Consider the following 18,424-nt stretch of genomic DNA (forward strand, 5'->3'; position numbering starts at 1 on the left):
GAAAATTGTGTCTCTCGCCAAGTATGAGTGCCAGCTGAGAGATTTTGCCCGATTTCATACAGCCCACGTATCGTGTCAATCACTTCCCTCTTCATAAAAATTGTTCAGATGGCTCGAAGCACTATGGTACTTAACATCTGAGGTCATCAGTCCCCTGGACTTAGAATTACTTAAACCTAACCAATCTAAGGACATCACAAATATCCAAGTCCGAGACAGGAATCGAACCTGCGACCGTAGCAACAGCGCGGTTCCGGACTGAAGCGCCTAGAACCGCTCGGTCACATAGGTCGGCCCTTCATCATAAAATGGCAACAGGGTTTTCGATGGGAAGTATTTGGTCACTCACCATCAGCCCACCAGTCCGGACATGATTCCCTATGAGTTTCAAATCTGCTTATATCAACCTCTGGCAATGATGACAGCATTTTGGCACTAACAATGGCCTGCAGACTATCATAGAGAATTGGCGGAAAGCACTAGTGACTGATTTCTAAGAGTAAGTTATTGTAAAGTTGGTACAACGCCACAGCAAATGTAAGTCTGAATGGCGGATGTACTGGATGATTAGTAACGGTCTAAAAATCTTGTAAGGTGTTGTCCTGAGAAACAATAGTTAAGAGAAGAATTCGATACTTTGTGCCGTTAATTAGCGCAGGCGTTAGCCAATCAGGACGTTACGAGCCAAATGCAACTCTCTGCCAGATACATTTTCTGTCACTTAATGAACTTTGATTCCATAAACAAAGGTTGTGCACAGCGACGGTAGATTAATTACGAAAGGATTTGAAACCAGCAATCAGTGGCTATCTAAGTAGTTTTTTTATTATTCTGGCATATCCAGATGTCAGCTATAAATAGCCATCTGGAGTACATTTGAGTGAGTTACCATCCCATAAACTCGCAGCAGTACATGACACCATTAGAGTTCACTGGATGACAGCAGACAGACATGGTGACTTTTACTGGTGCGGGTCTGCTGGATGGTAACTCACTCAAACGCACTGTAGTTGGCTATTTATAGCTGAAATCTGGATATGCAAGAATAATGAAAAGCAGCAGGACGGCGATTGGTTGATCTCATAGTGCAGATGACAGTGCACGAGATTGCTCAGCCTTTGGCTCGGGTTCGATCTTTACCACCGTCCCTTGTCTAATTTGTGTGTCGCTCTCTTGTTCGGTTTTAGGAAACTAAGCGAAGAACACGTTTGGCGACATCGTCTCTGGCGGGCCCCTTGTAATTGCGCACGCAATGACGTGGTTGGCTAGCTTTGATGGTAAATAACTCGGAAACAAAGCGACGTAGCCGGCAGCTGTGGCCGAGCGGTTCTAGGCGCTTCAGTCCGGAACCGCACTGCTGCTACCGTCGCAGGTTCGAATCCTGCCTCGGGCAAGGACGTGTGTGATGTCCTTAGGTTAGTTAGGTTCAAGTAGTTCTAAGTTCTAGGGGACTGATGACCATAGATGTTAAGTCCCATAGTGCTCAGAGCCATTTTTGAAGCAACGAATCGAATTTTATTTGTAAGAATTATTTCTCAGCACTACCTACCCTGTAACACTCTTACAAGCTTTTCAGACTGTTTCTGACCACCCTATGTAGAGAAGTAGCTAGAAGGTGATGCTAAGCGTCGTAAACAGGACATTTTTAATTTTCACTGTGATTTCCATTTCGTGACCGACCAGACCTTAATAAACGAGTAGCTCTTGTATATAATCAATCTATAACGAGCCACTGTAGACCACAGGTCTCTTACACCAAAAGTCTCGGGAAATATTCCTGAACACGCTGAGAAATTATGTCGGTATTGTTCCTGGTCAGCCTACATAGTATAAATAGTAATGGCACTATATAGTCCATTGATGTACTCTAGAATTTCGCTTCATATCTCCAGATTATGTCCCGTTAAGAGTACGTTATTAACTTCTATCTCTTGGAAAGTCCTGAAAGCAGTTACAAATCCGATACTCAGTAAACTCAAATTTTGTTCACTGCAGAACTGCATCGAATACTTTCCAGAAGTTGAGGAAAATGTCATCAGCCTGGGCTCCATCGTCCGCGGCGCCCTAGATTTCATGGACGAACAGAGTGAGTAGGTTTTTGCAAGATCGCTGTTCATCTGGAATCCTCGTTGGTTTTTGTAGAGATTTTCGTTATCCGGTCACGACATAATGCTTGGTTCCATTTACTGATCCTACTACCTACGAGAGGGGCAACAAATGCTTACACATAATCTCTGTAGAATCTCGCAGGTATCTCACCCGATCCCGATGAATTTCCATTATTGAGCGAATTTATTTGATTCTCAACTCCGGGATCACTTACGTCTATATACCGGTATTAAATGAGCGTTCACATACAAATGTGTCAATAGGGAACATTTGCTGTGAACGAGCCTTAATTTTTTTTGTCTGGTTGGTATGACATCCGTCAAAGATATTTAGTATACATCAAGTCATGCAACAAACAACATCATATGTCTTCATCGTGTTAACAATGTCGAATTTCGTACCAGAAAGTGATGATTTGCGGAAACCTTTAATATTTAGTTTCCATTTGAAAAAAAAAGTGCTGCGGAGTCGCATCGAATGTTTGTAGGGGCATATGGTGATCATGCTCTATCAGAAGCAACATACAAAAGATGGTTTCAACGTTTCAGAAATAATGATTTTGATGTAAGAAATGAAGAACGTGGAAGACCACCGAAAACGTTCGAAGACGCCGAATCGCAAGCAATATTGGGTGAAGATGATACATTGAGTCAGAAGCAAATGGTAGCAATGCTAAATGTTGCACAACAAACAATTTCTGGCCGTTTGAAAGCTATGGGAAAGATCCAAAAGTGTGGAAAATGGGTGCCACATGAATTGAATGAAAGATGGAAAACCAAAAAACCAATTGTCAAATTTTGCTTCAAAGACATGAAAGAAAATCAATTTAGCATCGAATCGTTATTGGCAATGATAAATGGATTTATTTTAAGAATCCTAAACGGGAAAAATGGGTTAATCCGGGACAACCATCAACATCGACTGCAAAACCAGATCGATTCGGCAAGAAGGCAATGCTCTTTGTTTGGTGGTATCAGAAAGGTGTGGTGTATCATGAGCTTCTAAAACATGGTGAAACTGTGAATAATAATCGCTACAGACAACAAATGATCTATTTGAACTATTCACTGATCGAAAAAAAGACCAGAATGGGCCAGAACATATGGCAAAGTAATTTTTTTACGCGACAATGCACATTCACACAAAGCATAACTGGTTCAGGATACAATCAAAACACTTGGCTGGGAGCTGCTACCCCACCCGCCGTATTCACCAGACTTGGCCCCTTCCGAATAGCATTTGTTTTCATCAATGGGAGACGCAGTGACTGAGGAACACTTCGATTCCTACGAAGAAGTCGAAAATTGGGTGTCTGATTGGTTTGCTTCAAAAGACGAACATTTCTATTGGCGTGGTGTCCACAAATTGCCAGAAAGGTGGTCAAAATGTATAGAAAGCAATGGTCAGTACTTTGAATAAAATGTTTTTACTTTTCAATTCCAAATTAGTGTTTCAGTCTATTAAAAAAAACAAAAAAACGCTCATTTCATACCGGTACACCTTGTATATCGGTGTCCACGAGGTAGTCGAAAGGAGAAAGGAGGGACCGTAGTGGGCTAGCGGTTCTAGGCGCTTCAGTCCGGAACAGCGCTGCTGCTACGGTCGGAGGTTCGAACCCTGCCTCGGGCATGGATGTGTGTGATGTCCTTAGGTTAGTTAGGTTTAAGTAGTTCTAAGTCTAGGAGACTGATAACCTTAAATGTTAAGTCCCATAGTGCTCCGAGCCATTTGAGGGACCGTACTATGATGCCAGAAGTGAGGCAACACTTACTACTATTGGTCGCTTCCGTTTGGTTGGTACAGAACACGTGACAAAATGTTATGAGACAAACAGCTGGAGCAGTGCAGTACTGACGTCACAGTACCTGCAAGTGCGAGGAAGGCAGCTGGCGGCCGCAGTAGGGGCAGGCGGACGCCGCCGTCCACGGGTTGCCGCTCATGTCGGTGCGCCGCTGCCGAGGGACTCACGTCCAGTGAGGACCGCCGTCTGATCCCTGCAACACAGGGTTGTACACGGTTTACAGAAAATCATCGTACCCTCCATCTCAGTACACGTGGGAATGTAGGGGCTCCTGCAAAATTAATTTCAACATATCACACTGCTAGTATTTTTGGTATGCAATAAAGAACACATAGTATACTTATGTACTTTTGGCATTGTGTCAGCTGTTGGGGGCAATTTGAAGTGTTTTATTATTCTTGAAGAATCTGTTTCGACAAACTGCTTGTACATCTGTTTCTTACTGCCAGTTTCTGTTATGTTGACGACGAACGAATCGTCGGCAATGTGAATGACTGGTGGCCAATGCTAAATAGAAACATACAAATCTCTTATTTTCATATACAGCAGGTTTACCAGTGAAGTCGATAAGGAGCTGGCTGCATGGTCTGGGTCCACAACGACTAAAATAAATAGAAGTCGTTGGAGAAAAATAATATATTGTACTTAACTGGTGATACAGGAGTCTATATAGTCAGGAGGAATGTAATTACAAACAGAGAGTTATAGAGGCATCACAGAGGCCATACTTTAACTAAGAGCCTTGTTAGAGGTTGCTTCCTATCAGCTGAAAGCTATACTACTTTCTTACTTGACGTCAGCAAGAGTGGCCGAGCGCACGGTAGAGACTTGTTGCATCGCTGGTCCAGCGATACTAGTACGGACCGCGGTCGATAACTGCAACCCTTAACCAGTGTGGTACCGAAGGTTGATACCATTGTTTCGACAAATCTGTGCGGTCATCATCGGATTTGCAAGTTTAAGAAACAGACATTCAAAGTCAAGGTGGCTAATACATATATGATTTCATATAAACGCTGTATACGTAACTGAAGCTTTAGAACGTACCTTGCACCATATTAACAGAAGTTCATGATCTTTGGAAACCTGCAAGCCAAACCTCATAGTGATGTTGCGTCACTTTACAATGAAAAGTAGCAAGGAAGATCTGCATGTCAAGCATAAAACGACGCAAATATAAAACACAAATCATGTGGTGTTAACGTCCTAGCTTACGCGTTCACCTAACACCACAATAGCGACTCAACTAGTACGATATTAGCACAGATGCCAAAACACAAATTGTTTCTTAACTCCGATCACATTAAAATTATTTTTGACAGCATTAGGTAACATTTTTAAAACACAAATTAACGAAAAATTACGTTCTGAAAATATGCAGTCATTCATGAAATGCAAATTTACAATCAAAATATAGTTCAGATTATTTATGTCTACACAGTATGTGCATCTACACTAAATGATAGAAAAAAACTAATTTGAATCACTTTGGAGAGAAGAGAGATTTAATATCGTTGGGCATCTCGGTCTAAGGCGCTGCAGTCATGGACTGTGCGGCTGGTCCCGGCGGAGGTTCAAGTCCTCCCTCGGGCATGGGTGTGTGTGTGTTTGTCCGTAGGATAATTTAGGTTACGTAGTGTGTAAGCTTAGGGACTGATGACCTTGGCAGTTAAGTCCCATAAGATTTCACACACATTTGAACATTTTTTTTCGTTGCACATCTAGTTTGAAATTTATGCGAGTACGTATCGATTGTCGAGTACCACAATGTAAACAACTGCTTGTAGTCTCACTCGTGCTAATATCGTAGTAGCTCAGTGACCAGTGTGGTGTTAAGTCAACTGGTGAGTTAGGACGTCAACACAACATAATTTGCATTTTATATTTGTAGTATTTTAATTTTTACGTTCTAATGTTCCTTGCCACCTCTTATTATAAAGTGACGCAACATCACTACGTGGCTTGCAAGTCTATAAAGATCATGAACTTCTATTAATATGGTGCAAGATATGTTCTAATGCTTCAGTTATGTATACAGTGTTTCTGTGAAATCTTATATGTATTAGTCACCTTGAGTGGATCCGATGGTGACACCACGGATCTGTCGCAAATAGTAATTAATAAAAAGACACAGAAGAGATATTGGCGGATCCGTTTTTATAAGAATTACATAATATTATGGTTACTGTCCGCCACGAGACAGGATGACATCTCGTGGCGGTGTGGATTTTTTGCACCGTAACGGCAGTATACACTGTCCAGTCACATGAAGGAGACCACCTATCAATAACCTAAATACCCAAATTTTGAAGTACGGAGGTGCAGGAAGAGAGTCAGTGAGTTTCTGAAGGTATCGATAGGCGCGTGGGGTCATGCCGACTCCAGTGCCATGGCCAGCCGAGCTAGGTGTCTCGGTTGAGGATCCATGACGCGAACAGATTGATCAAGATGGTCCTACAGTTTCATGGATGGCCTAAAATGTGGGCAGTTACGTGGACAGGAGAGTATGTAAAAGTCATTCAGGTCCTACTCGGAACACGCACGAGGTGTGTGACGTGCGAGGTGAGTGGCGTGCGAGATGTGTGACGTGCAACATATGTGAAACCTTGAATTGTCCTGTTGTTAGATGCCATCGTGTCAAAAAAAAAAAAAAAAAAAAAAAGCATTTAGGGGTGCACATAGCCCCCAACGATAGATGCACACTTATGCTGCTCATTCTGCCTCCCAGAATGATGAGATCACCCATGGAACACCACGAAAACATTCCCCAAATCATAACACTCCCTTTTTCGGCCTGGAACCTTGTGACGATTGCTGTAAGTGGACGTCCATGCTACCTTTGTGACCTTCGTTGACCCTCAAAGACTTTACTGTTACACATCATTGCATTCACTTCGATAGCCGGTATCAGAAAACAAGTACCAAACAATAGCATCCAATTAATAAAAAGAAAGTTGACCACATCTCTTAAGCGACCCCACCTAGCAACAAAAACCCAACGTCATAGTATGGCCCACGTCGTCCCGTGCAACATTTATCCCACAAACTTTTCAGCTTCTATCATACTTTCGGAGTTATTCTTGGTGGCAATAGTGACTCATCCTGTAGAGACGCCGTGGGTCGAAGACAGGCAGCACCAACTGGACGAGAGCACACATCTCTGACTGGTTGAGACCGTTGCAGAGTTTTACTGAAATCCTCCAATCTTGCTGTAGGCTCTTCTGACTCCTTGCTCGCCAATCGAGTGCACGACGCCTGTATGTGAGAAGAGGTACGCCATCCTGAGTAACGAAAGAATCGCTCCTCCATCTGCATAGAACTGATTGTGGATGTGGCTTGAAACATCATAAAAAAATAGAAAAACGACATTACTGATGTGATATGGGTACATGATGAGCATGGAGAAGGAGAGAGTACATTCTGAAAGTTTCACTGGAAAAGCACCTTGAGAAAGACTCAGAAAGAAATGGGCAGTTATAGCAAGGGAGTTCATAGAGAATAAATGAGAAAAACTGAAAGATGATGTACCATTAAGGAATAATGTGGTTGATACCTCCCGTACTGCGTGCATAGTGTAGTACGTCTGCATGTGATCTGTTCAAAAAAAAAAAAAAAATGGCTCTGAGCGCTATGGGACTCAACTGCTGAGGTCATTAGTCCCCTAGAACTTAGAACTAGTTAAACCTAACTAACCTAAGGACATCACCCACATCCATGCCCGAGGCAGGATTCGAACCTGCGACCGTAGCGGTCTCGCGGTTCCAGACTGCAGCGTCAGAACCGCGCGGCCACTTCGGCCGGCATGTGATCTGTCTATGAGAATATTCCTGACAGTGTTAACAATATAAAGGCCAACATAATACACTGAACACCTACAGTATATAATACTGCGTGAAGCATTTCGGTGAATAATCAACGATTGTATGCGTAAGTGATAAGTAAAAGACTTGCTGGTATCAATCCTATATTTCTACTTTCTAGCACACATTTCAGATATGTACATACATGCAACCTGACGTATACGTAGTAAAAAAATACAGACATCGTTAGGATGCTGCATGTACGTTTTAGAATTTCTGATATTAAATTCCGAATTTCACTCAGTGCAGACTCCAATACGACATATCAGTACTAATGCTTTTTCTTTTATACTTAATGGTGCAACATCATCCATAAATTATTACAGAAATGAAGTTATGCATTAACTTCGTTTTTACAGCTTAATTATTCATAGAAATTGAGACGAACTAAATGTATTCATGTAATACATGAAAGCCTCGTAGACTAGTACTGCTTAAAATGAACAAATTGTTACAGATTTTAATCTAGAGCCTAGTCCAGATTCCAAGTTAGCAAGCATGTATAATTTCACTTCTTATGAGTCAATGCGATATGCAGCAGTAATAACTCACATATAGTTATTTTTAATTTAATTATACACCCAGTAGCGCTACGTAGTTTGACCGTAACTACATCGCTGACTTCCGTTAAAAATACATACAACTATTATTTACACAAGCATTTCCCTAAGCAAACAGTTAAATTTTTAAGGAAGCTAAACGACTGCGAAGTTTATTTTACTTATACAGTTGGTCGAAATAGCCATAATAATTGCAGACTTTCCTCCTTTTGTCGTATTTTATGATTAAATTCACCGCCGAGTCATCGATATAATGTTTGTCCTATCTCTCTTGAATTTATGCCACTGGTGCGAAATTTGAATAGACACCATGTTTCAGACGTAGAACATACCTACCAAATTTCATTTATGTCACACAACTTCTTCTTTATGTTGCGATTTTTTCCCATTAGTGTATACTTCTCTGTATTGCTTTTCGTATTATAAAATTACTGTCAAGTATTCCTTTTTTATATACGTCTACACTGATTAAGTATTTTTCAGGTTCTAGCTCTTTCAAGAAAATGAAGTTTAACAGACTACACCTACCTAGTTGGACATAACATCTGTAATCATTATCTCTGAACTGTTATTCCCTAACAGGAAGCCGGCGTAGTGGCCCAGCGTTTCTAGGCGCTTCAGTCCGGAACCGCGCTGGTGCTACAGTCGCAGGTGCGAATCCCGGGCATGGATGTGTGTGATGTCCTTATGTTAGTTAGGTTTAAGTAGTTCTAAGTCCAGGGGACTGATGACCTCAGATGTTAAGTCCCATACTGCTCAGAGCCATTTGAACCCAACAGGAAAGTTTTTATTTTTCTCCAATGCAGGTAACAGGAAATATCATACCTTTGCTTTTTTGTGTCCTTTGCTTGATTTTAAAATGTCTTTTCTTTTATTTCTTGTTTCTTTGAGGCTCCAAATTAATTCGTTGTGAATTCCATTTCTTTTCTTTTTGCTTCAAACTAAAGATTTGTGATCTCTGTGTCAAATTTTTACTAACAACCAGATTTATTTGATTCTTATTTTCTTTCGATCTTCGGCTGTGTATGAGCGCCAGAAAAGCTAATCCCCAGACGAGAACAATACCGAAATCCGAAAAAATACAAACAAAAGAACTTACTCTCCACCACAGATTTAGGCTCTGTCATTTCACAATCAAAGCAAAGTTCTGCCTCTTCAGGTGGTGGCAAATATGTGCTACTAAAGTTCCCGAAAATAAATGATCACTCGGCACAATAATTCTGCAAGTAATGGTAATCCCTGTACAAAGCTCGCTTTGATGATTCCGATAGGGTCCAAATGTTAAATAATTCCGGGAAACATCTTTTGTGAATTTTCGAGAAACACACGCTTTATGACCAAAGAGAATTTCAGTTTTAAAAGCATCTAGTGCTTGTTAATCAAAGTATACTCCAATTAAGTCAATACCTCGCTTAATGCAAATGACCACAACAATGTCCCATACACGTAGAGCAATCACTCCGTTGATTTAATGGATGCCAAATCCTCAATACATGTACTGCAGCCACTCTATTACGGTAGAGGATAACAAATTCCAACATAAATACAGCAACCACTCAATTACGCCACTAGAAACGGAACGTATCGGTTCACTGCCCGATTGCAGCAAATCTTCACATAAAAAATACCAATAATACTTTATTGTTCAAGATACAACGATAAAAACCCTGTGCTGCAGTGATCTAACAACACATATAATCCCGTCCTCTTTATACAGCTATTTCGTAATATCTTCCCTCACTAGTAGTGCTATCCGGCATTAAAAACGAACTGACAATAATAAGCACAACCCAGTTTACTGTAATTTAAAGCTGGCAAACTCGAGGACCCGACAAAATTTCGCGGTAATCACACTCTTCATAGTTGACATACATCTGCGACTTGCTCCCAACTTCGTCTGAACTACCAGACAGCTGTAGTTAGTATATACAATGACCCCATGAGCATCCAAAGGTAAATGGTGAGTGCTACTCCAAGCCCATCTCAACTGCAGCTGCCCTTAAGACCAACATTAAAACTTTCTGGAACCGTTAAAGTAAACAAATGTACAGGCCTACCATTACTATTAACAATTAGGTATTATGAAAGATGTCTGCCCATTCATGTTCTAGAGCACAGCGGCGGCGTGCAACATATTTGCCATTCGGTGTTCCGATGCGTGGTTTTTAATCACTTCGTAATCCTGCAGACGCACTCTACAACATACGTTTAAACAACAACAATATACACTCAGATGTCGAGTCAACAAGTTAAGGCATCAAATTACAGTGAGGGCAAATATCATCAAATACTTTGAACCGTCACAATGTATTTAAAGAAGGAGAGGAGCGGGGAAGAGACAGACAATGATAGAGGTCCTACATTCACAGTCAAACGCAAGGGCCTCTAAAGAGGCAATGAAACATTGAATTCCCTGCCACTGGTAACAGAAGTTTGTTTATAATGAAATGTATTCGTCTGTGTCGTTTCAACATAGCTCATTTATAATACGTCTCCAGGGTCCACACGGCGAAGGCTGTTTAGCATCGTGTGCTGGTTTTCACACAGTAAGGATTCGACCAAATGGTAAAGGAGTGATACAGGTTGTTGGTTTTCTGGCATCAGATATTTGTAAGCACTCTTCTCAGTACTCACGTTGCGTATTGTATACTCCCAATTATTCCCGGATCAGACACTTTATTATCCTACAGAGCCATCAGCGCCTCGTTCCTAATGAAGTCACGAATAACACACCCCTTGTAAGAAACGTGAAAACTATTAGTGATTCGTGTATAGGCCATCAGTTGCAGGAACATTGTAACGTACGTTCTGTGTGTGTTACGAAGCCTTCCTCTTTAGGGATAGTAGCAGCCTGTTCATGAGAGGTTTACATATTTAACGTGTTTTACGTTTTTATGAAGTGCCAATAGTTTCGAGAGTGTTGCTTCCAAGGTTTAAAAAGTTCCTCTAGGCTTATGTCGTCATTGAAGGATTGTAATTGGGAGTGCGAGTACAGCGCTTTACCGTAAGCATTAGTCAGAGTTTTGAAAATAACGTTCTTGATAAGAACTTACATTTTAAAAATCTGCACTGATAGAACGTCACCCACAAAAGTCAAATTTCCAAGTCGACCCCGCCCCTTCCGCCATTCCCTGACATTCTGACGGGAAACTGGGCTGTATTTTCACAGCTATTTGTGTGTATCTGGGACACGTTAGGCATTGAAATATAATTGCGTGATGTGATTGTTGTTAAAAAACTCGAAAGATTAACTCGATATACGGTTGCACATTTAAAATTTAATTTCAGCAGAAAAAAATTGAGAATGTATGTTTGGAGCACAGCGTTGTATAGCAGTGAATTACGGACTCTGGGAAAATTGCAATGGAAGCGATTCGACTCCTTTGAGTTGAGGGGTAACAGAAGAATGTTGAAAATTACGTTGTCTGGTAAGGTAAGAAATGACGAGATTCTCCGTAGACGGGCGAAGAAGGGAACATAAGCAAGATTCCGACAGGAGGAAGGGACAGGATGACAGTATATGTGTTAAGACATCAGGGAATATCTTGCATAGTACTAGAGGGAGTCGTAGAGCGTAAAAACTAGAGACTAGGCGGAGACTGGAATACATCCAGCAAATAACTAACGAAGTTGTGTGCAGCTGATGCTCCGAGGTGGGAATATTGGCAAAGGACAGGACCTGGACTCAAAAAAGGTCTCCTCATCCACTCCTGCTGCTTTAACACTTTTCAGTGTGTGTGTGGCTTCCTTTATTCCCATAATACCTGTCTCCTTATCTTGTTCTTCTTCGTCCATTGTGTCTTCTTTTTCATTCCCATCTTACAGCTCACTGTGAATACTTCCCACACTGTGGTGTATCAATTATTTCCGTTAAAATCAGTCCTGTCTCCGATTTAAGAAATTTCCCATCTTCTTTACTTTTTACTCCGTTATTAATACGTCCACGTAAAACACTTTCAAATCCACTAACATAACGCTAATCAGACTAGTCGTATTGGAGATACAACTTTACGTACAGTAACTGACATGGTGTTGCCGAGGGAAGAGGAAACAAATGTTACAACTTATAAAGAGTCAGGTGTCCCAGCCCAAGAAATCACATCGCTCTAAGAGTCTATGTGAACCTGGGTGTAAGGTATAAATGATACTGACAGTACAAATAGGTAAAAAAGATAATAGACAAATCCAAAGATTACGTGTAGAACTAACGAGAAAAAGAGCTATTTTCCTTAGTATTACGTGTTGTATCATGTCAGTTACGTGTGCCATCTTCAATCAATTGAATATCAGTAGAGCACGTGAGGCCACTAAACACTTCTCAGAAACAGTGACGTCAGTACTGGCATTATCATACCGCGGTGTGTATTATCACACGAGTGACATATTTACAGAATGTGATACGAGATCTTATCTCTGCACACTTTTCTCATAAGTGTTGATCAATAGAAAGTAGCAAGCCAAACCCTTGTTTGTATTAATCACTAAATGCAAAGGAGGCTGCCGAGAGCCACATGATCTGTTACGAATGACAGGCTGGTGACACGACACCAAACGCAAATGCTCCTGTAGAGTTAATCCCTATTCTCATTTTCTTCACAGTTAGGCACCTGCGGATTTTCGTCACCTCAAGAAGAAATAATTGCAATAGATGACGTATCGAGAGACCAATTATAGTTAGTACGTAAGAGAGCAAGGGAAAATCAAAACATTCAAAACGTAACAGTAAAATAAGTTGTTCCAGAGATAGAGACATACGATTTTCACAGAGGAAGTCTTAAAATTAATACCGAAATCGCTGAGGATACGGTTAGATACGAAATTACCATTGATTTCCACGGAGATTCTAATATGACAGATTAGTGGAGCAGATATAAACTACACATATAAAATTTCGTCCTTTAATTAGAAACCTTAAGTAGAAATTAATGCAGCAATTATCACTCTTCCATGACCTAAGTACACTGCTGGCCACTAAAATTGAACGAATAAAAAGTTTTAATTACTTTTCGAATGAAGGTTAGTGGGAAGGGTACTTGATTAAAATAAGACAGCAAGCTGCAATGTACTTCCTCTGAATTTTTTTTTGTGAAAACTCGTTAGGATTTTTAAATAAAATGAAAGCTATTAACATTCTACAGATTTATGCTTAAGGTCAACATATTTATTTCTCAAAAAAGCCACACTGAATACGAACACTTTTTTCCCAAGGAGAGACCAAATTGTTGATACCGTAACTTGACGTTGTTGACGGTGTCACAACCTCGACTCTCTTCGAACCGCTTCATCATTGCCAAAGTGAAGTTCTGGAAGGTGATCTTTGAGTGCTGCAAACAGATTGAGATGGAGTGAAGTCGGGACTGTATGGAGAACGATCGCTGACGGCGAAGCGCAGGGATGTCACAGCGCTCGTGTGTGGTATGGCATTGTCATGGTGACGCACAGGATGCTCCAAGTGTAGACGAACTCTTCTACCGTTGGAAACCCGATTACAGACACTGTTTCCCACGCACCAAACATAGATTACAAACCCCCACTTACACAGTACAGTTCAGAGTTCCCTAGCGGCAGACGGCCGCAAATATGTAGCCACGAAGAATGAGATGTCGAATGTTAATAAAGTTTGTTTTATTTAAAAAACTTCAAGAGTTTTCACTAAAAAAATGTGGAGGCACGCCCTCGTAATCGATGGTTGGGAACTACACTGGTGCAAAATTTAGTACACAGTTCTGCTCCCATATCTTGCATTACCTTGATGAAAGATAACGGACCGTATAAATAGGGTACAGCCACCTGACCATAAGACATCAGAAATGTGACACCTGCTGCCCAAATTACGGTTATGTGAACCAGAGGTGGCTGCGTATTGTACCCAATGGCACCTCACACCAGCACGCGAGGTGCTGGGTCCACGTGACGAAGGCAGTTTGGTAGTGGTCACTATCGTCCTAGCCTCCGCATACAATGTTAGTCCAAAATGATGCTGTACGCACACTCGGGACTAGTTTCAACGCACAACGTGGTACCGCTACTGAGTCCAGTATTGCCGCTGGGTGCACCAATGTCTACTGAGTGACTACAGGCGGCCTCTGCAGATTAATAACATTTTATGCTCCGGCTGTTGGCCTGTATGGCGTGAAAAGTCTCATAGGAAACACCCTGCATTAGTTATGGTCTGGAAAATATTTTGGTGGCATTCCCTTAGTGATTTAGTCTTACGGGAAGGCACAATGGAACACCAAAAGTGCGCATCTATCCTTGACCACCATGTCCATCCATTCATGCAGTCTGCCTTTCCTCGGCACGCTTTGATGTACAAGCAGGCAAAGGAGCGTGTCACATAGCTCGCAATGTACGTGTGTGGTTCGAAGAAAGCCAGGAGGAATTTCCCGTACTTCCATGGACACGGACCTCCCCACACTTAAACCTGATAGATAAAGTGTGGGACCACTTCGATCGGGTTGTACGCACTGGAGATCCTCAGCCGAGAAACCTAGCGCCGCTGGCCAAGGCACTGGACCGGCAAGCCCCCGCCCCCCACCCCCACCCCACACACATCCTGGTCGCCACCTTCCATAACCTCATTGACCATCTTCATGTACGTCTCGCAGCTGTCCGTGCCGCAAGAGGTGTTTATTCAACCTTTGGCAGGTGGTCACATTAATGTTTCTGGATGGTATATTACAAACAAACAACATCCAAAACCACTACCCGAATGAGAAATGCGCTATATAATCTCTCCTTACATAGAGAATGCAGATGGTGTTACTCCTACATAACCTGTGCAGTTGCGTGGAAATGCTGATCATTGATACAGTGAAGCATGTAGTACACTTCGTGCCGTTTCGATTTGTATTGCATGCCGTCCTTGTCATGTTACAATATTTATAGCTAATGATATATCATTGCGTTGCTTGGGTAGTTAGAGGAAAGAGACTGACTTCGTAGTATCTCTGTCTTAGACGTCGGTAAAACGCAGTGCTCGTTTGTATAGTATTCTTCTCTGCGTTGACTGTGGTTAGGTATAACGTCACTGTATGTTATCTTAGGCGCTCAAAGAAAATGTTAGTCTGTGCGTGAGGAAACACTGTTGTCCTATTTTCTGGCCACCTTCTGTGCTATTTCTATCACGTATAATTTGGCAGATAGTCGGTGTACTTCTACCATCGTAAGTGGACTAATTATCTGTCAAATCAACACGAGCTATATGTTGATGAAGGTTTCTCGGGTCTCCAGCCGGGTGGTAGCGATGATATCTCGCGACGTTTCGGGCTAGTGGAGGGGGGTGACAGCGCATATAAATAGCCCGCTCGACGCGAATCTCGACACTCCGCCAGAAGATGGTTAGTAAGACAATTCCCGAAACGTCGCGAGATAACTCTACCACCCGGCTGGAGACCCGAGTAACCTTCATCAACAGTTTACGGCGGGAAAGCCTACAGTCACATATACGAGCTATATGTTTTGTAAACTATCACGAACGATAGCATATCGCGTGAATTCGCTGCCATTTTCTTGCGTACGGCATGTTACCATGGGTGAATTTGTCATTTTTTATGCATTTCAACTGAAGTGGCGAGTCAAAATTTGTACGAAGGCCGGGAAACGAACCCGGGTTTCCTGTTTACTAGGCAGGTGCTTTAACCACTAAGCCACCTTGGCACCATCGTTTACAGGTTCATCTTACGAAATATAATCCTCTTTCGCGTACCTATTTTAAAATTTTCTGCTGGTGACATTGTGTACCTGACAGCACATGGTCGACCCCATACGGCTCTGCACTACACAAAGTTACATTGAAACGAAACGTTACGGCTAGTTCTTGTGCAATTAGGCTCACCGAAGCAGACAGCATCATCTCCAATGTTACCATTACTGTGAAAGTCACGATATGCCGTCTTATTAACTGAGAAGTACACTTTGTCATAACATCATGTCGACATTGTAAGGCGACTGACATTTAAAATCGGATTCCGTCAACTATGAATGAGATTTCAATAATTCTTTCGTCACGTTCATTGTGCGCAGCAAAGTCATAAATGTGTTGAATGAAGGCGGTATTTTTTCACTTATGCTGTATTTCTGTTAGGACCTGTTTTTATTTACACCACCAAGTTGGGCCAAAAAGCCGACTTCGAGTGTTTAGCCAGTTGATTCTATCAGCAATAAATATATATGTGACAAATGTAATGACACCATTTCTGAAACTTTACTGGTCTCATGGAGATATGATTTTGTGCACATAGATTGAAGCGGAGAGAGAAAACTTGTACCAAGGCTGGGAATCGAATCCGAGTCTCCTGCTTGCTAGGCAAGTTGATATTCTATGGTTGAATGAGATTCATCCATGAAGGTCATAGTAAAGATGAATAACTAATCAGTATCAGTATACACAACACCTGACCAACTTCACAAAAAACTGTAACATTATAGAATATCAGTAGACTAAACAAGGAAGATATTGAAGTACGATCAGTCTAACTGTAACTAAGTATTTTTACAACAAAGGAGACTCTTTCAGCTGTGATATAATTGGACTCCTAACTTAGAACAATCATGTTAAAATCACTTACTTTTACGAGGACACTATATGCTGTCGATCTATAAAAGTATATACACTCCTGGAAATTGAAATAAGAACACCGTGAATTCATTGTCCCAGGAAGGGGAAACTTTATTGACACATTCCTGGGGTCAGATACATCACATGATCACACTTACAGAACCACAGGCACATAGACACAGGCAACAGAGCATGCACAATGTCGGCACTAGTACAGTGTATATCCACCTTTCGCAGCAATGCAGGCTGCTATTCTCCCATGGAGACGATCGTAGAGATGCTGGAAGTAGTCCTGTGGAACGGCTTGCCATGCCATTTCCACCTGGCGCCTCAGTTGGACCAGCGTTCGTGCTGGACGTGCAGACCGCGTGAGACGACGCTTCATCCAGTCCCAAACATGCTCAATGGGGGACAGATCCGGAGATCTTGCTGGCCAGGGTAGTTGACTTACACCTTCTAGAGCACGTTGGGTGGCACGGGATACATGCGGACGTGCATTGTCCTGTTGGAACAGCAAGTTCCCTTGCCGGTCTAGCAATGGTAGAACGATGGGTTCGATGACGGTTTGGATGTACCGTGCACTATTCAGTGTCCCCTCGACGATCACCAGTGGTGTACGGCCAGTGTAGGAGATCGCTCCCCACACCATGATGCCAGGTGTTGGCCCTGTGTGCCTCGGTCGTATGCAGTCCTGATTGTGGCGCTCACCTGCGCGGCGCCAAACACGCATACGACCATCATTGGCACCAAGGCAGAAGCGACTCTCATCGCTGAAGACGACACGTCTCCATTCGTCCCTCCATTCACGCCTGTCGCGACACCACTGGAGGCGGGCTGCACGATGTTGGGCCGTGAGCGGAAGACGGCCTAACGGTGTGCGGGACCGTAGCCCAGCTTCATGGAGACGGTTGCGAATGGTCCTCGCCGGTACCCCAGGAGCAACAGTGTCCCAAATTTGCTGGGAAGTGGCGGTGCGGTCCCCTACGGCACTGCGTAGGATCCTACGGTCTTGGCGTGCATCCGTGAGTCGCTGCGGTCCGGTCCCAGGTCGACGGGCACGTGCACCTTCCGCCGACCACTGGCGACAACATCGATGTACTGTGGAGACCTCACGCCCCACGTGTTGAGCAATTCGGCGGTACGTCCACCCGGCCTCCCGCATGCCCACTATACGCCCTCGCTCAAAGTCCGTCAACTGCACATACGGTTCACGTCCACGCTGTCGCGGCATGCTACCAGTGTTAAAGACTGCGATGGAGCTCCGTATGCCACGGCAAACTGGCTGACACTGACGGCGGCGGTGCACAAATGCTGCGCAGCTAGCGCCATTCGACGGCCAACACCGCGGTTCCTGGTGTGTCCGCTGTGCCGTGCGTGTGATCATTGCTTGTACAGCCCTCTCGCAGTGTCCGGAGCAAGTATGGTGGGTCTGACACACCGGTGTCAATGTGTTCTTTTTTCCATTTCCAGGAGTGTATATATATATTTGCGTTACTGAGAAACATCTATAGCGAACGACTGAGGTCAACTACAA

General features: G+C 42.7%; 1 protein-coding gene across 1 annotated transcript in view; it reads right to left on the reverse strand.

Annotated features, from left to right (window-relative positions):
* Positions 1-18,424, reverse strand: part of LOC126199522 (TNF receptor-associated factor 3) — a 327,738-nt gene that overhangs the window by 173,807 nt on the left and 135,507 nt on the right. Inside the window, exon 2 of the mRNA XM_049936443.1 lies at positions 3,975-4,103. Coding sequence (XP_049792400.1) covers positions 3,975-4,049 — 75 coding nt within the window. The 5' untranslated portion in view covers positions 4,050-4,103. The remainder of the gene's footprint in view (positions 1-3,974; positions 4,104-18,424) is intronic.

Source organism: Schistocerca nitens, chromosome 8 (assembly GCF_023898315.1).
Source record: "Schistocerca nitens isolate TAMUIC-IGC-003100 chromosome 8, iqSchNite1.1, whole genome shotgun sequence".
NCBI classification, from domain to species: Eukaryota; Metazoa; Arthropoda; class Insecta; order Orthoptera; family Acrididae; genus Schistocerca; species Schistocerca nitens.